The sequence below is a fragment of the Manis pentadactyla genome, chromosome 9 (assembly GCF_030020395.1).
Source record: "Manis pentadactyla isolate mManPen7 chromosome 9, mManPen7.hap1, whole genome shotgun sequence".
NCBI classification, from domain to species: Eukaryota; Metazoa; Chordata; class Mammalia; order Pholidota; family Manidae; genus Manis; species Manis pentadactyla.
The window spans coordinates 10,075,755-10,103,289 of NC_080027.1; the positions used below are offsets into that span (position 1 = coordinate 10,075,755).

General features: G+C 63.3%; 1 protein-coding gene across 1 annotated transcript; it reads right to left on the reverse strand.

Moving 5' to 3' along the window:
• Positions 1–4: 4 nt before the first annotated feature.
• Positions 5–27,535, reverse strand: MUC5AC (mucin 5AC, oligomeric mucus/gel-forming). The gene is given in 55 exon segments (XM_057506654.1): positions 5–669; positions 1,203–1,317; positions 1,414–1,468; positions 1,637–1,756; positions 2,117–2,215; positions 2,323–2,445; positions 2,885–2,922; positions 3,179–3,280; positions 3,643–3,814; positions 4,107–4,138; positions 4,350–4,453; positions 4,548–4,635; positions 4,965–5,146; positions 5,496–5,709; positions 6,135–6,318; positions 6,432–6,682; positions 7,000–7,174; positions 7,711–7,919; positions 8,194–8,255; positions 8,676–8,768; positions 8,815–9,896; positions 10,185–10,337; positions 10,419–11,037; positions 11,088–11,409; positions 11,864–12,284; positions 12,347–14,415; positions 15,091–15,279; positions 15,372–15,415; positions 15,811–15,973; positions 16,132–16,260; positions 16,636–16,792; positions 17,006–17,245; positions 17,973–18,152; positions 18,295–18,408; positions 18,506–18,644; positions 18,754–18,905; positions 19,121–19,221; positions 19,517–19,569; positions 19,648–19,903; positions 20,145–20,271; positions 20,718–20,812; positions 21,153–21,317; positions 21,396–21,533; positions 21,611–21,680; positions 22,092–22,202; positions 22,404–22,542; positions 22,710–22,827; positions 23,042–23,167; positions 23,265–23,478; positions 23,606–23,715; positions 24,429–24,519; positions 24,838–24,952; positions 25,244–25,505; positions 25,684–25,728; positions 27,442–27,535. Coding segments are annotated over 55 exon segments (11,265 nt in total). The 5' UTR covers positions 27,512–27,535; the 3' UTR covers positions 5–401.

Here is a 27,535-nt window from a genome sequence, read left to right on the forward strand (position 1 = left end):
TGCTCCAAGTGTATTTGTGAAACCAGTTGGCCTTTTCCTGAGGCCAAGGGCCGAGGTAGGGATGAGGCTGTCCTCCCAATGGCAGCCAAGCAGCCAGTCGCCAAGTCGGAGTGACAATCCTTGATAAGACCCTTCTGTGATGCTTAAGTCCTGGGAAGAACAGGCTGGGCCCCCCACCAGAGGAGCCACCGCCTGCCCCAGGCCGTTCCTGACAGGCAGCTGTGGGTCAGTCAGGGCCGCTGCACGTCCAAGGTCAACTGGACCCTGCAGGGGGAGGAGGCGGGTGGCTGGTGCATCCCAGACTCGGGTCCTGTGGACCAAGGCTCAGGTTCCACTGGCCTTGGGAGCTGAGGCAGCGGGAATCGGGGTGAGCTTGCTGAGGAGGGAGGCCTCCAGTCTGTCTAAGGGAGCGGTCTGGGCCCCGGGGCCCCCCTTCTCCGGTCCCCGTGCTCTGCCTACTGGCTCTGCTCGGGCTCTAGCGCCTGCGAGTGGTCCAGGTACCCGTGGGAGCTGCACCGCAGGCCCACGCAGCCGCACTCCTCCACCTCAGGGTAGCTGAAGACGCGGCTGGAGCCATCGGCACAGAGCAGGGTCACGTTCCTCAGCGAGGACCTCAGCTCCTGGCAGCACGTACACTTGCGGTCCACCCTGTTGGCTTCCCAGGAGTACCTGTGGGCAGGCCTGCTCAGTGCCCAGTGCTGCCCGGCAGCTGCCCCAGCCCACTGAGACCCCGCAGACACTGCGTGCCAGCCATGGCTGCTAGACGCTGGATGGTGTTGCCACGACCTGCCCTTGGAGGCGCCCTGGCCAGTGTTTGACAGCCGCTGTCATGAGCCAACCACAGTAGTCTGAATAGCCCCGTGGCTGACCACAGGGCTGGGGAGGGACACACAGTGGACTCTCAGCAACCGGTGGGAGGCAGCTCCACATGCCACCAAGGAGGACACCGAGTCCAGGGCTCACTGGACAAAGGAGTCATTCTGCGTGGGCAAAGGCCAGCCCCAGTCCCCAGCCCAGCCTCAAGCCCGCCACTCGCTCCCTGCCTGCACCTCAGGCCGCCTGGGGTAGTAATCACTGTCCCTTCGTGGTTCTGGCCTCATCCGCCTGGCTCCCCAGCCCTGGGCGCACCCGACTGCACCCACTGCCAGCTAGTCTGTGGACACTGCCCTGTGTGTGTGGCAGCCAAGGAGGAACTCACGTACATGGAGCTGGTGGCCCCGCAGTGACCCTTGCAATAGGTGAGGCGCACAGGCCCAGGGGAGCTGCAGCCCCATTTCCTGATAACCTGGTGCTGGTAGCTCCTGGCACAGGATTCACCTGGGAGGGACCCGGAGCAGAGCAGAGGGTCAGGCCTGGGCGCCGGGGCCTCCCAGATGGGCGGGATCAGCCACCCCCGTGGACACGCCCACTCACATGTAGGGCGGCTACACAAGGGGCAGCAGCCATCCGTGCTCGGCCGAGCCTGGGCCTGTGGGACAAAGGCCCGCCATCAGGGAGAGAGCAGCCCAGCTGGACATGGGGAACGGGTGCGGGAGTAGACCGTGCCCTGGGCAGAGGGCAGCAGCCCTGCGGGCACTGGGCGGGCTAACCGACCGTGCTCCCTGCCCCGACCTGGGCAGGTGGGCCCCAGACTCACCACAGGGCAGCTGAGTGGGGGGCACACCTTCTTCGTGGTCACCACCACCAACCCGTCCTGGTGCTTCTTGCACTTGTGTGTCACACAGGGGTTCCCTGGGTCCGACCAGGACTCGCCGGGCTGCAGGGAGGCCCCGCCAGCAGGGTGAGCGCCCCTCCCCACAGCAGGGGAGGTTGCTGTGCCCCCCACCCAGGCACCCCTTAGCTTGTGGGCCTCTGCCAGGTACACACCTTGCAGTGACACTCCCAAGGACCCCAGTGTGCCAGGACCCTGCCTGCTCAGTGCCCCAGCTGCCACTGCGCTCTGAGCAGGCCCTCCAGACAGGCAGGGGTGGGGCCTGGCCCTGATCCCAGCCTTTCTGGCACTCCGGGAGGGAGTGTGCTGGCTTTGTCCCCAGCCTGTCCAGAGGCTGTGGCCTGCCCCACGCAGGACTCACCCCAAGTCCCTAGTGCCCCCAGCCACCCTGCAGCCACTACTCACATAGAAGAGGTGGGCGGGGCTGTTGCTGGAATTGCTGACACAGGCCACTTGCACACACATGCCACAGCAGTGCCCGCTCTGTGCCCGGTACTCGAAGCCCTGTGTTAGTGAGGGACGGTGGGCCTGAGCCCCAGCCAATGCTGTCCCGGGGTGGGAGGCACTGACTCGGGGGCAGTGCGGGGCACGGGGGAGCAGGGGGCACTCACCAGGGGACAGTGGGGGCTGCATATCTCAGTCTTGCAGTAGATTGTGAACGTGCCCCACTGAGGGCCACCAGGCACCTCACACGTGCATGTTTCACACAGATTGGAGGAGACCACAGCGCCAGGCTAGGGAGGGTCAGGGCGCCAGCATTAGTGAGCTCGGAGGCCCTGCCTCCCTGGATGTCCCCCTCCAGGCCTGGCACCTGCTAGGCTATATAGTCCCCTGGTCGGCAGTGCCTCCTGGAGGGGCCCCCAAGGCTCTGCCTGCATGAGGTCCTAGAGGACCTGTCTGGGTGGAACCGAGGCCTGGGCTTCCTCCACACATTCAGGACAGCCAGGGTATCTGTGTCCGCCTGCCCTGCTAGTGCCAAGGCAGCAAGCCCGTCAGGTGACCTCAGGCCTTGGATGCCTGGGGCTGTGGGCTCTGGCCCTGGGAGCCCTTGGCTGCTTCACAGTGATCCTGGCACTGCTGGGAGGCCCAGCGTCGGGGAGAAGCAGGTGCGGCAGGGAATGCTGGGTTTCCTGGGCACCAAGGGGGTCCTGACCTTCCGCCCCCGGTTCTTACCTGGTACCAAGTGCCGTTGATGTTGCAGCCAGTTGGGCCTGTTCAGGAGACAAGCAGGTCTCAGACCCACCCTTGCCCTCTGCCCTCTGCCCTCTGCTCTCAGCCCTCCCAGCTTCCCAAGCACTCAGGTGCCCACTCTTATCACCACAGCAGGCCTGGCCCCAGGGCAATAGGCCAGAGGCGGTCAAGCTGGCTCCTGGTTTTACCCCGAGCAAGGCTGGTCCACAGCATAACCACCCACAAGGGTTGGGGCCAGGCCTGGTGGGCAGCTGGGTGGCTGGGCCGGATACTCACTGCAGTTTTGGCTCGGGCAGCAGGCGCCGTCCTCATAGACCAAGACCCGGTGGGAGCCCTTAGGACAGTCCGTGGGGGCGGGGCAGGAGCTGGTGTCGCAGGCTGTTTGGGGCGGGAAGGGGGTGCTCAGGGGCCTTTGTCTGGCCCTATGCTGCTCCCACCTGGGCCCAGTGCCACCCCAGTGTCTCCAGGAGTGCTAACCACCTGTGGAGCACGGCCCCCGCCAAGGGCGAGGGCTCTGGTCAGCCTGGGTGGAGGAGCCCTGCGCCCCCAGCACCCACACTCCCCCAACACACCCCACTCCTTCAGTTTTGCCTGCGAGGTGCAAGCATCTCAGGACCCTCAGAGGCTGGTGCCCCCTTGTGAAGGCTGAGAAGGCCGTCTCCGGGTAACCCCGCCTCCCATGGACCTTGCAGGCGAAGCTGGCTGGCCCTGAGCCCTTGTGAGCGGTGACCCAGGCTCACCGCAGTTGTACTGGGGGCAGCACTGGCCAGCCAGTGGGGCCACAGACATAGGCACGAAGCCAGGCGTGCGGCAGGCGGGGGGTGGCGGGCAGGGCTGTGACCTGCAGCTCAGTGTGTGAGTGCCGTTCTCACAGGTGCACTCCTGGCAGTCGATGGTGACCTTGTGGCCTGGCTGCAAGAGTGGAGATGTGTGACCCCTGCACCATCAGATCAGCGACTTGCCTGCCGCCCAGCCGGCAGGGGGAGCTGGGAGCCCGCAGCCGAGGCCAGGGCCGTGGGGCTGTGTGGGTGCCTGATCTCCCCACCCCTGCCTCCACCTGCTCACCCCATGCCCCTCCCAGGACCACCTGGCAGGCAGCCCCACACAGAAGCCTCCAGTCTTGCTGGGGGAGCCTCCCTGCCCCTCCGTCTGAGCCTCTGGTGCTGAGAGGAAGTCCCCAGGTCCCCAAGTGTGCCACACTTACCTCCACAGGCTCCCCATGGGGCCCCAGACAACCTGCAGGGAGAGAGCATGGTCACCGGTCACCACTGGGCAGCTGCAGGCCCAGTCCTTTGGGACAGGACCCCTGTCAGGCCAGAGAGGACCCAGGCCATGGCAGACGCCCCAGGGGCTGGCAGGGAAGCACAGACCCCAAGGGGCAACTGGTCCTGGTGCTCAGGGGAAAGACGCAACCTGCCAGCCCAATGCCCAGCTCACAGGGACGTACTGGAGCAGTTTGTGGGCACACAGACTCCAGAGCTGGCGCTGAAAAGGGTCATGCCCTGGGGACAGAAGCAGCCTTCCGTGATGTGGCCGGCATCCTGGAGAGCCCTGCAAGGGTTGTGGGGAAGGCGGTTGGCTGGCTGTGCCTTCCTGGGGGAGCCTGGGGGCTCTGGGTGCGCCCAGGAGGGAGGGCAGTGCGTACCCGATGCTGGCATTGCTGCTCCCGTAGCAGTAGGAGGGGTTGGCCGGGCCGCAGGGCTGGTACACTTTGCCAGCAGGGCAGGTGAAGGCTGCGCGGCGGAGATGCAGCACCTGAGGCCAAGGGCTCTGGCCGGGAGCAGACCCCCAGGCCCAGCCCCGCTTGTCTGGCCCAGCTGGCAGGGGCTCCTGGGGCCCAGGTACCTGCTGGGGGGCTGTGCCCCACCCTTGTCTTCCAGCCTGGCCCCTGACCCGATGCCCCTCCCTCCTCTCCAGGGACCTCGTGCACTCTGCCCGGGCCCAGCCCTCCCCACTCCAGGAAGCCCAACCCCTGACTGTGAGCCCAGAGCGTCTGTCTGCCCACCACAGCCAACACCGCTGCCCCATGGGCCGCAGGTCCCGTGGCCAAGCAGGCACTCACGGCACGTGTGGTTGGTCCAGCCTCTCCAGTCAATGCACACGCCATGGGACGCGCAGAGCGATGCGTACAGCTCCAAGCTGGAGCACATCATGTCAGAAGCGGGCATGTAGCACTGGTCGAAGACACAGCCTTGGAAGTACGGCTCCGGGGGGACCACGGTGTAGCATGACCCGAAGACACGGCTGTGCAGGCAGGCACAGGTCGGGGGTGGCTCCACACCGGGCTCCCCCCAGGGCGTGGGAATTGCTCCCCTCCCTCCACTCCAGGAGGCACAGCTGTTTCCTTCCCAAATTCTCCACGGGCCTCCCCCTCGGCCCTGAAGCCCGGTGCTGCCAGGGTGCTGACAGGTCCAGCCCTACTCCGGGCGCCTGGGAGCAGTGGACCACCACTTGTGACCTGCCCCAAGGCTGGCCCATGGGCAGCTCTCCTCTCCAGGGCCCTCTTCCTGGGAGCCCCCGCAGACCCTTCCTGCCAGCTCTCAAAGCGGGGCTGCCCACCCTCCCCACCCCCACATGCCCCCCAGAATCTCACTGTTGGAAGATCAGCTGGCAGATGGGTGAAGGCAGGCACGGTGCCTGTGTGGGTGGGGTCATGGGCCAGGCTGTGGAGGGCGTCGGAGGAGGCCCGAGGCAGGAAGTCTGGTTAGGGTTGGGCACCTTCCAGTGGCCAGACATGTCGGAGCAGGAGGCCACCACCGTGCCCCCAGGCAGGCGGCACTCATCCTTGCGGTCATTGGTGCAGGTGCCTGGCGGGGAGGTGGGGTCAGGCTCGCTGGGGACGGCAGAGCCACCCCACCCTTCTGAGGGCCAGTGTCCCCAAGCTGGGGACAGGGCCATAGTGTCTCCGGGCTGCACTCAGCAGGCTGGCTGAGGGGCCTGTGCTAGGCCCCCGACCTCTCTGTGCTTCCCTTTGCCCCCAGTAAGCTTGACCCTGGGGGCAGTCCTGTGGAGGGCAGCCAAGTGTGAGCTTCAGATGTGGGGCACGTGGCCCAGGCCCTGTGCCCAGTTGACTGGCATGTTCTTGGTGCAGCCAGAAAGCAGAAACACATGCAGGCTCAGTCCCACATGGGAACCTCACCCCCCAGCCAAGAACCCAGCCCCAGCAGATGCGCCCAGTGACCCTCCCCACACTGGACACTCACTGGCATTTAATGCCAGGGCGGGGACTCACCACATTGTCCCTCTGTGTTGTTAGCAAACTTGCTGAAAGGCACCTCCACAGAGAAGACGAGGCCGGTGAACATGACCTGCAAGCCGATCCCGGGCACCGTGACATACATCTTGATGCCGATCTGGGACACCACGATGCCGTTTTTCTGGAAGCCGGGCTGGACCACCTCATTGTTGAAGATGATCTGGACACGGCCGCCCAGCCGCACGGAAGACAGCCAGGTGGGCCGTCAGCAGCTGCCAGGCCCCTCAGCCCCCACCCCCGGCCCTCAGGGCAGCTGCCCAGGGGCGTCCCCACCTGGTTGGTCAGCACCCCAAGGACTGGCCTGCGGGTCAGCACGACGCGGTCCTGCTGGTACTCCACGATGATGGACCGCGGGCAGGACAGCCCGTCCAGGGAGTTGCAGAAGTAGTTGTCAATGAGCACACGGAAGTGGCCATACACGGGCACGATCTGCTGCACCAGCACGTATGTGCAGTTGTCCAGGAACGTATAGTAGGTGCCATCGAAGGTGATGTAGTGGGGGTCGCCCCAGCCGCTGCACACACCTGCGGGCCAGCAGCAGCTTGGACCCAGCCGGCAGTGGGCCTCCCTGCCCGGCCCCGCCCCAGAAGCCACTGAGGGGACAGGCCCCAGGGGCTCTGACCCCCCCTTCTGGGATCCTGTGAGCAGGAGCTTGATGAGGCCCAGAGGCAGGACCGGGCTCCCACGTCTCCCACCCTGGCTGGCCCGGGGGCTGTGGGCTCAGCCTGGACCCCACGGGTCTCCTGCCTCATTGCTGGGAAATCTTCCTGGTGCCCAACCCAACTGCGTCCCCATGTAGCACCTGTAGCCCCGTGCCCTGCCCGCCCAGCCACCGGCTTACACTGGCACTGGTACTGTGGACAGCAGCTGTCCTGCTCGGTCATCCTCACGGCAGGGTAGCCGTTGGCACAGGTGGGCTTCTGCTCCTGGGGGCATGGGCGCGGCTGCAGGGTGATGACGTTGTTGCCCTTGCAGGTGGCCTGGGAGCAGTTGGGCATGGGCCAGATCTCGCCTTTCTGTGGAAGAAGAGGTGCTCGGGTGTTGTGATGCCTGCGGTCTCACTGGAGAGAAGCCCACGGGGACACCAGCACCAGTGCATGCAACTGGGGCCAACATTTGCGCCCGGCCCCCTTCTGCCCCCCAACCCACCAAGCGAAGGGCTGGCAGGAGGGTCTGCGGCAGTGGGAAGGTTGCCCCCTCCCATCAATGCCCATTTCCCCCCAGTTCCCCACATGCAGGTGGCCCAGTCTCCTTCTGGCCCTGCTCCAACTCCGTGGCCTCCCTGGCAGTCCATCCCCATCAGAGCTCCAGACACCCCATCTGCAAGCAGCAGAGTCCCATCCTCAGGCCCTGTGCTCCTGGCTAACCGGCAAGCAGCCCCCTCCACAAGTCCCGGCAGACCAAAACCAGCCACCTCCAGTGGCCAGCCTGCCTCAGCCCAGAGTCACCAACTTTCATGCCCACTTCAGTCCTCAACCTAAATGTAAGGACACTGGGGGATCTCTGCCCTAGCCCTTGAGACCCCCCAAGAAAGGGGGAAGTAGAAGTTTACCATTCTCGGGGGGACAGCATTTGGGCATCCCTGCTCAGTGACAGGAACAGGGGTCCAGGTAGAGGACCTGGGCAGAGAGGTTGCTGGCAGGGGAGATGGCCTGTTGGTGGGGCAGGTGGAGTCCGTCCGCCTAACCACACGGCAGTCCAGGCTGCACACGGCATAATAGCAGTGGCCAAGGAGGTCGGTCTGCTGGTAAATGATGGCTCCTGCAAGACAATGAACAGGTGGCTTTATGGGGCCACTCTGGGGAGGGGCACAGCAGGGCAGCACCACAGGCTGGAGGTCCACTCTACGGCTGCCCTGCTGGGTGGCTTTCTACCCAGATGTAAATGGGCTGAGTCATCAGAGCTGCCTTCCGGCCACCCTGTGGGCATATCCCCTTCTGGCCCACACAAGGGCCTCTCCTCTCCTTTACCCTGTGCTTTGTGTGAGGGAAAGCCAGTGGCTGGGGCAGCACACAATACACCCAGGTTCCCGTACCTGCAGGGTGCAGCTCGCCAGACACACTACAGTAGCATGTAGGGGTGGATGGCACCAAGGAGCTGGACGGAGCCATGGTAGAAACCACCGAGGCGGGCACGGCAGGGGTCGAGGGCTTGGTAGATGAACTTGCATAAGGGGTCATGGAGGTCACAGGGCAGCTACCACTGGGCTCACAGCACAGCACGCGGACCTCATAGTTGAGGCACATCCTGAATTTTCCCTTCTGGTCGCGGTTCCGGCACACCAGGCCCACGTTGGGGTTGCACAGCACCACCTGGCCCAGCTGCTCGATGCTGACCTCATGGTGGTTCTCGGCTCGGCACTCCAGGTGGGTGATGAATTCAGGCAGGCGGCAGATTTGCTCCCCACGTCTGATGATGTTGCTGAAGGTTTCCATGTCTCCTCCTTGGGGGCCGGGGGATGGGAAGTCCACGTCAAACCACTTGGTCCACATGCACTGGCGCCTGCAGGGCGTGGACACGGGGTTGGTAGCAGTTGTCACTGGTGTAGAGACAGAGGTTGGGCTGCTTGTTTGCACAGAGGTTGTGCTGGTTATTGGTACAGAAGTTGTGCTGGAGGTCAGCACAGAGGTGTTGGTTATCGGCACCGAGGTTGGGCTGGTTGTTGGAACAGGGGTTGTGCTGGTTACTGGCACAGAGGTTGTGCTGGTTATCGGAACTGAGGTTGGGCTGGTCGTTTGCACAGGGGTTGTGCTGGTTATTGGTACAGAAGTTGTGCTCGAAGTTGGCACAGAACTGCTTATTGTTTGCACAGATATTGGGCTGGTTGTTGACACAGAGGTTTGGCTGGTGGTTTGCACAATGGTCGTGCTGGTTATTGGTACAGAAGTTGTGCTGGTGGTTAGCACAGAGATGCTGGTTATTGGCACAGGTATTGCACTGGTTGCTGGTACAGAGGTTGAGCTGGTGATTGGAACAGAGCTTGTGCTGGTTATTGGTACAGAAGTTGTACTGAAGGTTGGCACAGAGGTGCTGGATATGGGCACAGGTGTTGCACTGGTTGATAGCACAGAGGTTGGTCTGGTTGTTGGAACAGGGGTTGTGCTGGTTATTGGTACAGAAATTGTGTGGGAGGTTGGCACAGAGGTTGGGCTGGTGGTTTGCACAGGATTTGTGCTGGTTATAGGCACAGAGGTTGGGCTGGTTATTGGAACTGGGATTGTGCTGGTTATTAGTACAGAAGTTGAGCTGGAGGTTTGCACAGTTGTGCTGGTTACTGGCACAGGTATTGCACTGGTTGATGGTACAGAGGTTGGGCTGGTTGTTGGAACAGGGTTTGTACTGGTTATTGGTACAGAAGTTGTGCTGGAGGTTGGCAAAGAGGTGCTGGTTGTTGGCAGTGAGGTTGTGCTGATTGTTGACACAGAGGTTGGGCTGGTGGTTTGCACAGGGGTCATGCTGACTATTGGTACAGAAGTTGTGCTGGAGGTTGGCACAGAAGTGGTTATTGTTTGCAAAAATGTTGGGCTGGTTGTTGACACAGAGGTTTGGCTGGTTGTTTGCACAATGGTTGTGCTGGTTATTGGTACAGAAGTTGTGCTGGCAGTTGGCACAGAGGTGCTGGTTATAGGCACAGGTGTTGCACTGGTTGATGGTATAGAGGTTGAGGTGGTGATTGGAACAGGGCTTGTGCTGGTTATTGGTACAGAAGTTGTGCTGGAGGTTGACACAGCAGTTGAGCTAGTTGTTGACACAGAAGTTGGACTGGTTGTTTGCACAGACGTGCTGGTTATTGGTACAGAAGTTAGGCTGGAGGATGGCACAGAGATGCTGGTTTTTGGCACATGGGTTGGGCTGGTTTTTGATACAGAGTTTTGGCTGGTTGTTTGCACAGGGGTTGTGCTGGTTATCGGCACAGAAGTGCTAGAGGTTGGCACAGGTGAGCTGGTTGTTGATACAGAGGTTGGGCTGCTGGTATGCACAGATGTCATGCTGTTTATTGGTACAGAAGTTGTGCTAGAGGTTGACACAGAGGTGCTGGTTTTTGGCAGAGGAGTTGAGCTGGTTGTTGACACAGAGGTTGGGCTGGTTGTTGGAACAGGTGTTGCACTGGTTGTTGATACAGAAGTTGGGCTGGTTATCAGCACTGGAGTTGTGCTGGTTATTGGTACAGAAGTTGCACTGGAGGATGGCACAGAGATGCTGGTTTTTGGTGCCGGGGTTGGGCTAGCTTTTGATACAGAGTTTTGGCTCGTTGTTTGCACAGGGGTTCTGCTGTTTATCGGCACTGTGGTTGTGCTGGTTATTGGCACAGAAGTGCTGGAAGTTGGTGCGGTTGTGCTCGCTGTTGATACAGAGGTTGGACTGGTGGTTTGCACAGATGTCATGCTGGTTATTGGTACTGAAATTGTGCTGGAGGTTGGCACAGATATACTGGATTTTGGCAGAGGGGTTGAGCTGGTTGTGGACACAAGGGTTGGGATGGTTGTTGAAACAGGGGTTGCACTGGTTGTTGATACAGAAGTTGGGCTGGTTATCAGCACTGGAGTTGTGCTGGTTATGGGTACAGAAATTGTGCTGGAGGTTGGCACAGAGATGCTGGTTATTGGCACAGTGTTTGTGCTGTTTATCGGTACTGAGGTTGAGCTGGTTATTGGTACAGAAGTTGTGCTGGAGGTTGGCACAGAGGTTGGGCTGCTGGTTTGCATGGGGCTTGTGCTGGTTATTGGCACAAATGTTGTGCTGGTTGTTGACACAGAAGTTGAGCGGGTTGCTGGCACAGAAGCTGGACTGCTTGTCGGCACAGACGTTGTGCTGGATGTGCTCACGTGGGTGGTGGACACTGTCAGCGTTGTGTTGCTCACACTTGAGGTGGTGTGTCCTGTGGAAGGAGTGATGGTGGACGGGCAGATTGCCCTGGGCTCACAGCACAGCACGCGGACCTCATAGTTGAGGCACATCCTGAATTTTCCCTTCTGGTCGCGGTTCCGGCACACCAGGCCCACGTCGGGGTTGCACAGCACCACCTGGCCCAGCTGCTTGATGCTGACCTCGCGGTGGTTCTCAGCTCGGCACTCCAGGTGGGTGATGAATTCAGGCAGGCGGCAGATTTGCTCCCCACGTCTGATGATGTTGCTGAAGGTTTCCATGTCTCCTCCTTGGGGGCCGGGGGATGGGAAGTCCACATCAAACCACTTGGTCCACGTGCACTGGGGCCTGCAGTTGAAGCGCACATGGTGGGTGGTGGTCTTCACTGGTGTAGAGACAGAGGTTGGGCTGCTTGTTTGCACAGAGGTTGTGCTGGTTATTGGTACAGAAGTTGTGCTGGAGGTTGGCACAGAGGTTGGGCTGGTGGTTTGCACAATGGTCGTGCTGATTATTGGTACAGAAGTTGTGCTGGTGGTTAGCACAGAGGTGCTGGTTATTGGCACAGGTGTTGCACTGGTTGCTGGTACAGAGGTTGAGCTAGTGATTGGAACAGAGCTTGTGCTGGTTATTGGTACAGAAGTTGTACTGAAGGTTGGCACAGAGGTGCTGGTTATCGGCACAGTGTTTGTGCCGGTTATTGGTACTGGGTTTGTGCTTGTTATTGGTACAGAAGTAGTGCTGGAAGTTGGCACAGAGGTTGGGCTGGTGGTTTGCACAGGGGTCATGCTGGTTATTGGAACAGAAGTTGTGCTAGAGGTTGGTACAGAGGTGCTGGTTACTGGCACAGGTGTTGCACTGGTTGATAGTACAGAGGTTGTGCTGGTTGTTGGAACAGGGGTTGTGCTGGTTATTGGTATAGAAGTTGTGCTGGAGGTTGGCACAGAGGTGCTGGTTATTTGCAGAGAGGTTGGGCTGGTTGTTGGAACAGGAGTTGTGCTGATTATTGGTACAGAAGTTGTGCTGGTTTTTGGTATAGAAGTTGTGCTGGAAGTTGTCACAGAGGTTGGGCTGGTGGTTTGCACAGGATTTGTGCTGGTTATTGGCACAGAGGTTGTGCTGGTTATCAGCACTGCTGTCATGCTGGTTATATGCACAGAGGTTGGGCTGGTTATCGAAACTGGGGTTGTGCTGGTTATTGGTACAAAAGTTGTGCTGGTTGTTGACAGAGGGGTTAGGCTGGTTGTTGACACAGAGGTTGCGCTGGTGGTTTGCACAGGGGTTGTGCTGGTTATTGGTATAGAAGTTGAGCTGGAGGTTGGCACAGAGGTGCTGGTTATCAGCACAGGGGGTGTGCTGGTTATTGGTACAGAAGTTGTGTTGGAGGTTGGCACAGAGGTGCTGGTTACCATCACAGGTGTTGCACTGGTTGATAGTACAGAGGTTGGTCTGGTTGTTGGAACAAGGTTTGTGCTGGTTATTGGTACAGAAGTTGTGCTGGAGGTTGGCACAGAAGTGCTTGTTGTTGGCAGAGGGGTTGGGCTGATTGTTGACACAGAGGTTGGACTGGTGGTTTGCGCAGTGGTCATGCTGACTATTGGTACAGAAGCTGGGCTAGAGGTTGGCACAGAGGTGCTGGTTATTGGCACCAATGTTGGGCTGGTGGTTGACACAGAGGTTGAGCGGGTTGCTGGCACAGAAGCTGGACTGCTTGTCGGCACAGACGTTGTGCTGGATGTGCTCACGTGGGTGGTGGACACTGTCAGCGTCGTGTTGCTCACACTTGAGGTGGTGTGTCCTGTGGAAGGAGTGATGGTGGACGGGCAGATTGCCCTGGGCTCACAGCACAGCACGCGGACCTCATAGTTGAGGCACATCCTGAATTTTCCCTTCTGGTCGCGGTTCCGGCACACCAGGCCCACGTCGGGGTTGCACAGCACCACCTGGCCCAGCTGCTCGATGCTGACCTCGTGGTGGTTCTCGGCTCGGCACTCCAGGTGGGTGATGAATTCAGGCAGGCGGCAGATTTGCTCCCCACGTCTGATGATGTTGCTGAAGGTTTCCATGTCTCCTCCTTGGGGGCCAGGGGATGGGAAGTCCACGTCAAACCACTTGGTCCACATGCACTGGCGCCTGCAGGGCGTGGACACGGGGTTGGTAGCGGTTGTCACTGGTGTAGAGACAGAGGTTGGGCTGCTTGATGGCACAGAAGTTGTGCTGGGAGTTGGCTCAGAGGTGCTTGTTGGCAGAGTGGTTGGGCTGGTTGTTTGCGCAGGAGTCATGCTGGGTACTGGCACAGGGGTTGCACTGGGTTTTTTTGAGGTGTAGCGCTTGGTCTGTGATGTTACTGGATGGCTGGTGGGTCCTGTGCAAACATCCACATGCTCACAGCACTGGATCCGGATTTCGTAGTTGTAGCAGATCGGTGGCATCTGGTTCTTGTTCAGGCACAGTAGCCCTACGTTTTTGTCACAGACCACATCCTGCCCCAGCTCCGCCAGTGGGGTGTTTGGGAAGATCTGTGCCCTGCACTCCACGTTACTTGGCCTTTCACAGAATTTATACCCTTTTGATCTCAAATTTTGAAAAGTGTCAAAATCTCCACTGTTCCTGTCTGACTTAGGGTAGCTGCCGTCGATCCACCGAGTCCAGGTGCACCGGACTTGTGAACAGGTGACCTGGCTGGTGTCAGGTGAGGTCGGCTCCATGGACCATGGAGTTGGGGCAGACACAGAAGTTGTTGAAGCTGTTGTTGAAACTGGTGGTGGTGGTCTCGGGGTTGGGAGAGTTGATTTCGCAGTTGTAGTTGTACCTGGAACAGGCATAGAGGCACCTGGGGCAGGTGTTTTGCTAGTTGTGGTGACAGGGGCTGGGGAAGGTGGGCTCCCTGTCGGAAGTGTGCCTGTGGTGTTCCCAAGCGTGGTTGCAGGAGGGGTGGGGGGTGTGGGACCTCTGGAGGTGGCACAGGTTCGGGGGAAGCAGCACTGGACCCTGAGCTGGTAGTTGAGGCAGAGCCCCGAACGCTGGTCCTTGTTGTAACAGACGAGCCCCACCGTCGGGCTGCAGTCCACACGCTGTCCCAGGACCTGGAGTGGCACCTCAGGAGCGTCCTCAGCTCGGCATTGCACCTCCCTCGGCGCTTGGCAGACCCGGTACCCATGGGCCCGGAGGTTCTCCAGCGTGTCGAAGTCCCCGCTGTCGATGCCCCGGCCCGGATGGCTGATGTCCAGCCAGGGTGACCACTGGCAATCTTCCCCACAGCCCAGGCTGGGAGAGGTGGAGGCCACCGAAGATGCCAGCCTGGGGGACGTGCCCGTGGTGGCAGGCGGGACCGTGCTCAGAGTGCCTGTGGGCACTGTGCTCTTGAAGGGGCTGGGGCGTGTTGAGCTCACACCTGAGGGATGAAGAAAGGGCAGAAGGGCCAAGCATCAGGGTCCAGCCCTCTCTTGGGGTCCTAAGGGACCCCCCACTTCACCATCTGTTGCTCCCCCTATTGGCCAGCTGCCTTGTGGTTTCACTTGTAATAGTCTGCCTACGTGTCTCCACCCATGACAGGGGCTTGGGGAGAGGGGGCACCCCAGGGTGTGCCAGGCACATGCCAGCGTGGAGCACACAGCAGTTTAATAAATGGGTGAATCAATCTCACTGAAGGGAAGGCTGCCCCCTGGCACACCCTGAGCAGAATCTGCATGTGTGGTACCCCGAAGCCAGTTTCAGGGGTCTTCACTTTTGGGGGAGCTGTGAGAAAGCCCTAAGATGCCCCACCAGAGGGGAAGAGGACTCTGGTGCCTGGCACTCGGTGGAGCGTCAGGTGAGAAGATGGCAGTGCCTGGGAGAAGGACCCCCCAGGCAAGGTGCTGTCAGTGGTCCTCCCCCTGAGCCCAGCCTGGGGCACCTCGCCCACAGCCACTGCCCCGTGCTGGGAGCCCTGTCCTGCCAGGGAGACCCAGGGAGGCTGACCCTCCCAGCTGTGCGCTGACTGACAGGGGAAAGAGCCTCTGCCCTGTTCCTAGTCACCCTTCCCATTCCCCGGGCGAGGGCCAGCCCTGCTTGGGAACGTCTGCCTTACCCGGTGGAGGCATGGAGAAGGAGAAGGTGGTCTGGGGCACGGGGGTGGTGGGGCCGCAGGCATAGACCATCCGGTCGATGGTGCCATTGGTCCCGCAGTGGGCGGAAATGCAACCCCCGGTGCCATCCGTCGTATGGTAGATGACCTCCCCCCGATGGAAGCGCTGCCCACCATAGGTGCAAACACAGGCTGTGGGAGCAGAGGGTGGGCGCATCAGGGGGCTGCGGTGCAGGCGGGAGCCCCGAAACCCCAGTCCCAGGGAAGGCCACCCTGCTGCTCACCCTCGGCGTCATAAGCACACTGCGTGCCGCTCTCCGTGCAAATGCTGGTGACGGAAGGAAGAGGGTAAGTCTGGGGGTGCAAGGCATCCCTGTGTGCAGGGGCATGGGCAGGAGCAGCCCCCACAGGGTGCCCTAGGGGCCACGTCTCAGGCCCAGGGGTGGACTTGCCCTCTGGGCACCCCTTCCAACAATGGCAAAGGAGGCGGGAGTCCAGCACAGCCAGTGTGCCCATGGTGTCCAGTGGCTGTGTCCCTGCCAGGGCATCTGTCCCAGGGTGGGGGATGTCCTCTCCGACCCACCCTGCTTACGCCCCTGCCCTTCACCCCATCCTGCATTGGGAGCCCCCTGGTGGGACCCGCAGGAAACCCAGCCCCCAGGGTTCCTCCTTTCCTGAGGGTGAACCCCCCTGCACCCCAGGCCCCTCCGCCGAGCGGCTCACCAGGAGTGGCAGTTCTCATCGGAGGGCACAGCTGCTCCCGGCCGGTACGACCTGCCCCGGACAAGGCAGTGCTGAGGTGGGGTCGGGACCAGGCACTTGGCCACACACTTCATCTGGTCCTCGTCAAAGATGGGGGCCTTCGGTGGGCACCTGGGGTAGCAACCTGTGGGCCAGAGAAGCCCTCGCCGCCATGCAGAGCATGAGGCTTCCCCCAAAGACACCTCAAGTCCCACCAAGGGTCCCAAGGTCTCCGGACAGCCCCAGCCCCAATCGGGGGCTCCCCAGGGACCGTCCCTTGCAGGTCATTGGGAAGCTGCCCACCTTCCAGGCCGCGCACGTCATGCAGGCACTGGCCGTGGGGGTTCCGGCAGGTCCTCATGCAGGGCACCCCACAGGGCTGGTAGTGCCACTCACACTGGCCCTTGGGGTTATAGTAGTCACAGAAGAGAGCTAGAGGAGAGGAGTCACGCTCAGGGGGAGGCCCTCAGCCGGGAGGGCCGCCCAGCAGCCCACCCTGACCAAACCCCATGGGCTGTTCTCAAGCCAATCCCTCCCCTGTGCTTTCAGTGTGGCCTGCAAGGCCTGAGGGGGCCCAGCTCGCAGTCCCCATGGCTCCTCAGGGGTGCCACCTGTGGGCCTGGAGGACTCCAGCTGGGCTGGGGGCAGGGGCTCTGCGGGCTCTTGGGTCCAGAACTACCACATCAGCAACCCCACCCGGTTCATTCCCCTTCCTCCACTCCCAGCAGCAAACACGCATCAATCAGCACTCTGCTCTTCGTCCCTCCCGCATGTCCCCGCCCACTGGCAGACCCCGTGTGCACTCACGGCAGCGGTCCGGGGTCCGCCAGGACACGCACACGCCCGCGTCATGGCAGGCCTGTGCGTAGGCGGCCACGGCCGTGCAGAAACACTCGCAGTCACCCCCGGAGTCACAGGCGCACGCGTCCTGCACGCACGCCTCGTAGTACTTGGCTGGCTCCACCTGATGGACAGAGGGGCTTGGGACCCGGCATCTGCAACAGGCTCCTGGGGGACCAGGCTGGGCCTGCTCTCAAACTCAGCTGGCTCCCTGGAGCTCAGGGAAAGCAGACACATGGCCCACACAATGCCCACAGGCTGGGCATAAAGGGTGGCAACATGCTGCTGCCCCCATGTCAGTCCCTCCTCCCGAGGCCCCCAGGAGCACCCTGCATACATGGGCATGGCAGGTGGCAAAGGTGGCACTGTGGACGATGCTGCACTGCTTCTGGGCCCAGGCCTTGCGGTACGGGTTGGCGGTGCAGGGGTCCCTGGGGGCCAGGGCATTGGGACAGGATGGGGAGGATTTCCAGCTGTTGCCGAACTCCAGCACATCGCCCACCATGGACTGGCTCCGTGTGGTGAAGTCATTGACGGCGTTGCCATCAAAATTCCCACACAGCCCGCAGATGCGCCCCTGCAGATGCCGAGAGAGGTGGGGGCTGGAGCACAGGGCCAGCCCAGGAGGGTGACTGCAGGGTACCCAGCTTCCCCTGGCAGCGTCCCTGCAGACACCAAAGGAGGTGGGGGCTCTGGGCCAGCATGGGGGGCCACGTGCCCTTCCCCAGCCCTCGGGCTCCCTCACCCCACACCCTCCCCCAGGTCAAGGAGGGCTGAGAGAGGAGTGGCTCTCTGACAGCCCCCTTGGCATCCAGGGCCATGGGGCACGCCCCAGGCTCTCCTGGAGGAAGGAGGTATGAGAGAAACAGCACAGTGGGGCCCCTCACTGTGGCTCAGTGGGGTCCCCCAAAGTCAGGCTCAGGCCCTGACCCAGGACCCAGGTGTGTGTCCTTATGTGGAAACAGGGTCTCTGCAGATGGGAGCAAGTGAAGACGGGAAATCCTGGGGACTGGGGGGGACATGGCCACGAGCCCCCAGAGCTGGAAGAGGCAAGAGGAACCCTGCGCCAGGGCTCCAGAGGGAGTGTGGCCCCCGAGGCCCCGCCTGGGCTTCCGGCTCCAGAGACCAGGAGCCCTGGGTTTGTGGGCATCTGTCCCGGCAGCCACGGGACGGACACTACACGTAGCAAAGGGTCTCCTGCCGCCTCGCCCTCCTTGTCTCTGTCTCTCCCTGTCTCTCTGTCCCTGTGTCTGTCTCTCCCTGTCCTGTCTCCCCTGCCCCAGCCCTGGGCCTGGCCGCCTCACCTTGAACTCGGGGCTGAGCCTTAGGAAGATGCTGGTCCTCCTGTCCCACAGCAGCACCAGGCCGGCTGCAGTGTCCAGCACCAGGTAGATGCCCATCTGGCGGATGGTGTAGGGCGCCTCCCGGCCTGCGCTCTTCTCAATCACCCCCACTTTGCCATCACTCAGCTTCAGCTCGTGGCTCTGCGGGGGGAGCGGCCACTCAGGGCCTCGCGAGGACCCACCGCCTCCCGGCAGGCCCACTGGCCCTGGGGTGTGTCCCAACTGGGACGTGCAGGTGCCGCCTTCCTGGGGCTCCCTGTTGGCCCTGCGGCCCCCTACTCACCCCCAGGAAGATCCTGATGGCCTTGGAGCAGGTGGCCCCCGTGGTGCCACAGGGGACGTTCTCAGTGACCACGCGGAAGGTGTCCTGGACGCTGCTGTTCCCGCCACAGTGGTCCTGGGGAGCAGGACGGTCCAGGGTGAGGCCAGCCCCGCCCCCTCCCCGCCGGAAGGCCAAATGGGCGTCCTGCGCCCTGGGCTGTGGGGCCGCGTACCTGGGCCAGCGTGTACTCGCAGTCCCCGCTGAAGCTGTACCATGCACCGTCGAAGGTGATGACGTGGCCGTCCCCGTAGGCCGCGCAGGTGGCCAGGCAGGGCTTCTCTGTGCACTGCCACATCCTGTCCTTGCAGGTGCTGCGGGGACTGCCCATCAGGCCACAGCCGCAGGGGCCCGTCCCAGGAGGATCTTTCAGGGGCCTGACCGGGATGCCCCCTGCCTCAGGGCGCCCCCCCACCCACATACCAGGTGTTGCAGCCCACCCGGATGGTCTGGCCAGGCAGGTAGCTGGCCTCATTGTGCACGCAGGGGCAGTCGGTCTCAGCGATGCAGCCGCCTTCGCCGTTGGCCACCAGCCCATCGGGACACAGGCAGCCGGACTCGCAGTGGGGGCTGTACTGTGGGGCAGCAGACGGCTCAGTGGGCGGAGCCAGGTACAGCTTTCCACACGGCAGTGGACGGTCCCCCAGGGACTGCGCTGGGGCCAGCGCCCAGCCGGGTGGTCTGCAGAGGGACCGGTGGGCCAAGCAAGCACCCCAGCAGGGCCCCCCCCAGGAGCTGCCCATGTGGGCTTCTCCACAGGTGCGTGAGGGTCCCTGGGGGCCACACTCACACAGTCCATGTCCAGGGTGTGGCAGCTCTTCTGACAGCCAGCCCCCACGGCCCCGCGCGTAGCATTGCGGCAGTCAAAGTAGACCATGGGTGGGGCGCACACTGGGGAGGGAGGGGCCGTTCAGGGCACCCCGACCACCACCCGCCAGGCTCACTCTGAGGGACACGGCTGCTGCATACTCGAGTCTGGGCAGCCTGGGGCATGGCTGGCCGGTGTGGGCGTGAGCCCGTAGGCAGTGTGCCCACTCGCCCTCGCTGAGCCCAGAGGGCACAGGCCAGGCCTGACAGGCACTGGCCAGCTCCACCCTGCTGACTTGGGGCGTTCAACCCCAAAGCTTCACGTGCAGATGACCGTGGGCCCCACTCCCCTGCCCTCCCCCCCTCTACCTGGGCTCACCTGGGGCACGGGCATGGCCTCCGATGCAGGTCAGGGTGCCCTGTGTGCAGGTGCTGAGAGGAGAGGGTGGTCAGAGGGTCCCCAGCCTGTCCTGTCCCCCCCCGCCCCACCTGCCTGGCGCAGGCTCTTACCAGATGACCCCGTGCTCGTGCAACGACTCCCCGTTGGGCAGTGCCGAGCCCCTGTGATAGCAGGGACAGCTGGTGGCCGGCACACACTTGCCCGAGTCATCCAGGAAGGTGCCATGGGGGCAGGTGCAGCCGTCTACAGGCACGAAGGCAATGCCGCAGGTGATGTCCTCGGCGGTCCGGGCGCGACAGGTGGGCTGGCAGGCGCTGATCTGGTAGTGGTAGGTCATGGACTTGGGGCAGGTGGCCATGGGCTTTGCTGCAGGATGCCAGGAAGGGGGCAAAACTCAGGACAGAGCAGGCAGTCATTGCCCCAGGCACCCTGCTCACCCACCCGTTCCCAGCCAGGCCCACCTCTCGTGGCCAGGATGCTCCTTGGCCTCCCAGCCCCGTGCTCAGGGGGCCCTAGGAGCGTCTCCTCCAGCCACTGGGGAACACTGGGTAGAACACCTTGCCCCACCCCACCCCGCCTGGAGGCAGAGCTGGCCCCAGACACTCACCACAGGCACCGGCCCTCCAGCCGCGGAGCAGCACGCCCTTGACGGCGCAGGCACGCACGTAGGAGGACAGGGCGGCACACATGCAGTCCTCGCTCTTCTCACAGTTACATGTGTCAAACATGCAGTTCTGGGGACGGGCCATTGGCTCTTAGGGACTCCAGCCCACACATGGCAAGCAGCCCCCGCGCCACCCCTTGCCCCCTCCCCTCCAGGACCCCTTCCCCGGCCTGCACCAGGGACCCCACTCCCTTGCAGCGTGTCCTGGAGCTGAGCTCCCCAGCTGGGCAGGCACTAGAAGCACACAGCCCCTTCTCTCTGTGACCCTGCAGGCCCAGCCTGTGTGCTCAGCCCCAGACACCAGAGCGGCCGGCAGCCACTGGTTTCTCATCCAGACCCCAGAGCCCAGCAGGCTGCGAACGCCTGGGGCTCAAACACAGGGGATGTGAATCAGGCACGAGGGCCAGGGGAACACCTCCCAGGAGACCAGCTGGCCCTGGACCCTGCTGCCAGGGCCCTGGGGACCTGCTGGGGGTGGCCCCGTTGCTGGAGGGGAGAGGCAGTGGGCCGGCTCACCGCGTAGTAGAAGCTAGGGTTCACGGCGGCATGGCACTGGGAGAAGGGGCCCTGGGGGTCCGTAAGCCGCGAGCACCAGTGCTGAGCAAACTTCTCTGCGGGAGAGGAGGAAGGGCTGTCAGCAGGCAGGGCGGGTGCTGTCAGACGGACAGGTGTGCGAACCTCCTTGATCCAGGAGTTCTTAGCGCTCCACACAAAGCAGCTCTCGGCGGCCGCTCCGAGGCCGCTTCCCAGGAGCCCCCGGCCTGGTGCCGAGGCCTGACCTCCGCCCTCCACCTGCCCCACCTGCAGCACCCTGGTCCCTCTGCAGACCTTACCCGGGCTGCAACACACACACGCTGGTGAGGTTTCCCACCCGACTTCCCCGCTTTGGGGCCGAGTGGGTAGGGGAGCCCCGGCCTGCACCTCTGAAGCTGGGGACCCCGGCACACACACCATTCTCCACGCTGAGGGAGCAGGGGTCCTCGAAGCTGTTCTTCACGTTGGGGCAGGCGGCCTGGGTCTTCCAGGTGTTGGCGAAGGCGGCGGCCGTGCCCTCCACCACACCGCTGAGGGTCCGGAAGTCGTCGGCCTGGTTGCTGTTGAAGTTCCCGCACAGGCCTGGGGACGCGGGAGTCAACATGAGGCCCAGGGGCTCCGAGGGGGGGCGCGGGTGTGCAGGGGGGCGGCACCTCTTACCGCAGGTCAGCCCCCGGAGCTCGGGCACCAGCCTCAGGAACACCTGCATGGTGGGTACCAGCTGCACGGCCAGCTGCAGGCCCAGGTCGGTCTGGACAACGATGAAGAAGGTGGATGGTCTGAAGACTGTGACGTTGCCTACAGACACAGAGGTCAAAGGTCTCAGTGGATGTGAGGGCGGGACCCTCGGTGGGGGGTTGGGAGGGGGTCCTCACCTGCTGAGACTGGCAGCTGGGTGTAGATCTGGTTCACAAACACCTCCCCACTGGCCTTGATCACGATGGCCTAGGGCCAGCACGGAGCAGGGTTCCAGGCCCAGCCAGGGCTCTGCCAACACCACCCAGCAGCCCCAGAGGCTAGGAAATGTGCCCATGAGCCCCGGCCTGCTGGGCACGGCTCCCACTCGAAGGGCTGGTGGCCCCCATCTGCCCTGAGCTGAGCCTGATTGTCTGTTTTCTGTGAGGAGATGCATTTTTGGCCACGTAAAACCGAAGTGACTTTGTAAAAGGGGAAGTCACCTTCAGCAGAGAAGCCGAGCTGCCCTCGTTCCCGGGCAGGCAGGGGCTCTGGTGACCCTCCCTGAGGGGGGATCACTCAGAAGGCCCGTGAGAAGCGGGCACAGTGAGCCCACGCCAGGGTCAAGGGCTCAGGCAGACGCCGTGGTGCGAGGCACCCCGGGCCCATGTCCACACTCACCGTCTGGCTCCGGCCCAGGCTCAGTGTCAGGCCCTTCAGGCAGGTCTCGCTGTCCGTCAGCCCGCACCGGCGCAGCTCGGCCAGCACGGCGAAGGCACTGCTGTCACAGGGCTGCAGACACAGTCCTCCCCCTCAGCCCAGCGGCTCCCAGCCCCCGCTGCCTCCCCTCCTCCCCACCCACCCTGGAAACACCCAGATGGCCCAGGTGCAGAGCAGCACGCTGCCTTGGCCAGAGTGCCGGGCATGGACCCATGCATAAACCCAAGTGTGGTCCGGAAAACCACCGTGCCGGTCAGGGCTGGGGCCCCACACCTTGGCCAGCACGTAGCTGCAGTCTCCGTGCACTGTGTACTGCCTCTTGTCAAATGTGGAGAAGTGGGAGCCTCCCAGCACAGAGCAGGTTCCCGGGCACGGCACCTCCTGGCACTCCCACCGGCCCCTGGAGCAGGCGCTGAGAGTGCAAGAGACCGCCTGTGTGCCAGCCCTGGGGGCACCTAGCCCCTCCACACCAGAGCTGGATGGGGGTCTTGCCCAGGCCTGCATAGACTGGGGCCAACCAGCTGCCCACACCCGGCCACAGCTTCCAGGAGAGCCACGGGGCAGGGGCCAGGGGCCTACCAGCGGGTGCAGTCTGTGGCATAGACGGCCCCCGGGGCGTAGGTGTCCCCGCTGTACACACAGGAGCACCGGGACACAGGGATGCAGCCAGTGTGGCCAATGTCATCCAGCACCATCCCTGCAGAAGGAGGCAGGCTGTGTGGCAGGTGCCGGGCTGCATCCACTGCATAAGCATGTGGAGGGGACGGCCCTCTGCCCACAGGGGTTCCTCGGACCCAGGGGCCCAGGGACACTGTGGGCCTTCCCTCCCAGGGTCCCGCGTGACAGCGCCAGCCGCCTGGGGCGCCAGGTATGGTTCCTGGGGGACCGGCGGGTGTGGGGCTCTGTCTCACCTTCGGGGCAGAAGCAGCCAGCCACGCAGTGGTCCTCACAGAGCTGGGCGCGCCCCGGGTTGGAACAGGTGTTGGCACAGGGCGAGCCACACTCCCGGTGCTGCATGTTGCCAGGGCAGGTCTGGGCTGCAGGAGGACAGCCCGTGGCCCATGTCACGCCCTGCCCCTGCCTCTGGGACGAGGCAGGACAGCGTGACAAGGTACAGGCCAGTGGGGCACTCACGGCAGAGGTCGGGGCCCCGCCAGTCCAGGGGCAGCCCCCCGGCATGGGCACACTGGCGGGAGTACTCGGCGAGGGTGTGGCACACACAGCTGGTCCGGTTGGCATGCTCACAATGGCACCGGTCGTGCTGGCAAGCCTCCACATAGCTGCTGGCGTCCACCAGGGCGTTGCAGCCTGAGAAGAGCCGGCTGCCCAGGACCTCCCTGCAGACGCCCTGGGGCACAGCGGGAAGCCCACGCTGAGTCCAGGCTCTGGCCCTTGCCACCAGCACCTCAGCCACTGCTGCAGGGACAGGACCCACCCTGCACGCCCCACACCACCCCGTTCACGCTGGCGCTTACAAAGTCAGGGGAGCAGTCCTTCGGGGGTGCAGAGACAGGGTCCTGACATTGCTCTGTGGGGCCGTCCATCTTCTGCAGGTTCCCGAACTCGGCGGGGGTCAGCTTGACATCTGCAGAGGGGCACCTCCTTCAGGCTCCCGTGGCCCTCGCCATCCTCCTCACAGCACCTGAGGCGTCCCAGTACCCTGCCTCCCCACCCCCGTCCACACTGCCGGGTTACGAGTGGCTATGCAGACATTCAGGGGGTCTGGAGATGAAGTGAGGGGCCACCCAGGTGTTCACAGCTGCAGGGCGGTGTGCTGAGGCTCATTAAATGAGGCACAAGCCTGGAGAGCCAGAGAGGACCCCTAAGCCCCCATGATCCTCAGAGCCTGGCCCAGCCTGCACGGCTCCTGCCCGGCCAGGGCCACTGAACACTTGGGCAAGCTCAGTTCCCCACGGCTGGAAGCCCCTTATGTGTGGGCATCATGTGAGGTTTCACAGGCCTGGTGGGGGTGCGGAGACCGGGGCTGCGGCTGGCACAGTCACACAGGGCCAGGGCTTGGCGGTGGGCTCCAGGGCCAAGAGGCAGCAGCAGGGTCCGACCGGAAGGAGGTCTGTGATTGCAGGTGACCGGAATTGTGTGTGCATGTGTGTGCCGGGACTATGCATGTGCGTGCGTATCTGCATGTTGGAACCGCACATGAGTGCAGGCCTCTGTGTGTGTGCATCCGTGCCCCCCTGGTGGAGACATTGGGCTTGGGACCCTGGAAGACAGCCTTGCAGGGAGTGCAGTGGGAGGAGCTAGAGCAGAGGGTGGGGGACGGTGGCACATGGGGCTCACCGTGGGAGAGGAACTCGTTGAGGACGGGGTCACCGTTGAAGTCTCCACAGAGTCCACAGGTCTGGTTGGCGTACTTGGTGTCCAGCTCCAGCTGGTACAGAGGAGAGGACATGTCAAACGCTGGCCTCCCTGTCCGTCAGGACGGAGGGACAGATGGGAGGAGGAGCCAAACTTCCCCTGGAGGTGGGGGGGACTCCTCAGCGATGAAACCAGCCCTGGACCCTCCCCACGCACTCCCTGGAGCCGCTTTGTGAGCAGGGACCCGCCCCGGAGGAGACGCCCACACCCCGGGGCTCCTCACCCTCCCCGGAGCACGTTCCTCCCTCCCTGGGAGCACTGTTGGCTGCAGGCGCGCACCTGGCTCTGCCCCGGCCCCCTACCCCCTGCCCACGCCCAGCCCCCGGCTCACCAGGAGACTGTCATCCTGGTTCCACATGAGGACCAGGCCCAGCCTGGCCACCACCTTCAGGAAGCCGCCACCCTGCTGGATAAGGACCCCGGACCGGCTGAAGGGCAGCTGAACTCTGCAGAGAGAGAGCCCAGCTGAGGCGCCAAGTGGCACGCGAGGAGGGACAGTGGGGTCTGGACTGCAGGCAGGGAGGTCCCCATGGACCGTGCCGGTGGGACCCTGGAGTCACAGGACCAGGAAGGGGCCCACTTCCAGGGGCAGAGCAAGAGGCCTGGGTCTCTGGAGGGGTGGGCGGGCAGGGCACAGGGGTCTGGGGAGCTCTGTGTCCACTCCACTCTCCAGGACTGCCCCACGGTCCCCCACCACCCCCACAAATGCCCTCACCCTCTGCGGGGCCCAGACTCACAGGTGCCCATCGACCTGGGTGGAGTTCTTGGTCAGCTCAACCACCATGCCGTCGATCTTCATGACAACCCTGCTCAGCGTGGTGGTGTTGGACTCCTGGCCTCGACGGAGCTGGACATCGAAGTCCTCATAGGCGGCGCCACAGTGAGCGGAGAAGACGTAGTTGCACAGGCCGGGGAAGCGGAAGACATTGCCGTCGAAGGTCTTGTAGTGGAAGTCGCCCCAGGTGCTGCACACACGCCCGTTGTGTGCCGGGTTCTGGGCTGTGGGCCAAGCAGCCGGTGCTCTGGGATTTGCTGCCACTCGGGGGCAGGGCTTCCGGGTGTCTGCGTGGGCCCCGTACGCCTTCACCCACCCAGAAAGCTGGGTCCCCGGGTTTGAGGGAGGGGGGACTGGGCTGCCGCAGGCGCCCCCCAACCCTGCCTCATGGGTCTCACTCACCTCGCACCAGAGGTGGGAGGATGGTCATCCCGCGGGCCGGGTTGCCTGCAGGAACGGAGCCGAGTGATGCATGGGCCCCGCTCCCACCGGCCACACACACCGCAGAGGTGGGGTTCTCCACCACCCCCACCCGAACTGGCCGTTTGGGGCTCCCAATTCTGCCTTGTGTGCCCACCCACTGGGGCACCTTGGCAGCAGAGGCTTCTGCAGACCTCTTGCCCTCAGAGGACCCCTGGGGTTCTCAGGCCCACAGGGCCCTGAGCACTCTGCTTGCACGTGGGGGCTCCTCCCACCCAGAATCTCAGAAACACCTGAGTCAACATCAGCGACTCAAGACAATCCCTTGGGTGCCAGCATCAGGCACAGTGAGCCGCCCTCTGAGCTGGTTGGGGCAATGCAGACTGAGACAGGCTGGGCCTGTTCCCGAAGCCTCCCCTCACGCTGGAGCATGCGGCCCAGGCAGGGGCCGCGCCTCGCCCACCCCTCTCTCCAAGGGCAGAGGAGCCATACCAGTGGCATCCCCTGCCCTGCACGCACAGCGTGCACAGACACTGAACACCCAGAGAGGCCGCCATCAGCCTCTGCTTCCAGGCCAAGGGGATGTAGGGGGGGCCAAAACCCCGGAGTTTAACATAGACAAATGAGGATGGCTCGGCTGGCCCTCAGCCTGTGCCGCTCTCTGCAGCCGCGATGAGGACCACGGGTGACTTCTGGAGGCACATATCCTCCAGGCATCCTCCAGCCCCTGAGTTCAGCCCTCCGTGGTGAGGGGCTGGCAGCCACCCAAGGCAAGGGGCTCCTCGGGGGCTTTTTCCTGCTGGGTCAGGGAGGTGGGGTGGCCCTGACAGGTGGGCCTCACCGCCTGGCCCCTGGAGGACAGGAGACAGGTCTGGATGCTTGTAGCCAGGTTCTGAAGAGCCATTCTGGGCCTGGCCTGTGGTGGGGGGCAGCGCTGGGCCTGAGCCGTAGGGCACAGGGGAGGGGCCTCTCTGCTCAGGCCTGGGTGCTGGGAAGGTCTCTGTGCACACAGCTGAGCATCTTAGGTCACCCCAGCCCTCAGCTGGGCCACAACCCTCCTTGAACATCTGCTCAGCCTGGCCAAACAAGCATCTGGGGGGCCCCCTGCCGCTGACCTGGGGTCTCCAGGAGTCGTTCATTCATGCACACCGAGTGCCCGCCCCCCACCCCAGGCCGCTCCTCCTAGAGCATGCTGTCACCCTACACCTGTCCAGAAGCCGGTGTCCCCTGGGAAGCAGAGGCAGGGAGGTTCAGGTCCGAATGAGAGGGAGCCTCAGAGGGCCATGGGGACTGGGAGCTTCCCCAGCACACCCCCAGCCCAGGCCACACCCCGTAGAGCCCCCCTTTGAGACCCAGATGGGGAAAGTGAGCTGGCAAACTGCAGATGAATGGGGGCCCTGGGGGCAGGGGGCAGCCCAGGCTGGCGCAGGGGGCTGAGAGTTGCTCAGATCAGGCCTGGCAGGGGTCAGATGGCACTAAGCAGCAGGGAGGTGCACGTGGGCCAGGGGCTGGGGGACCCTGGGCTCCTGCTTTCTGCCTCAGGGGAGCAGCCCAACCTCAGAGACCCTGTCCCCACCTGGACCCCAACTCATGAGCCGGAAACAGGGTGGCTAGAGCCAGGGGTAGGGGCCAAGGTGCCAGGATCCACTCCAGGACCAGCATTGTGCTGGGAGCCCCACACAGGCCTCTGAGCTGCCTGCTGTCCCCGGGACGTGGGGCAGCCACCAGCGTGAACCTTACCTGCGTGCTGGGCACAGGCCAGGGCAAGAGCCAGGGCCCAGAGCAGGGCCGGCTCTCTCCAGCCACCCATCGTGTGCAGGGAGGGGTGACGGCC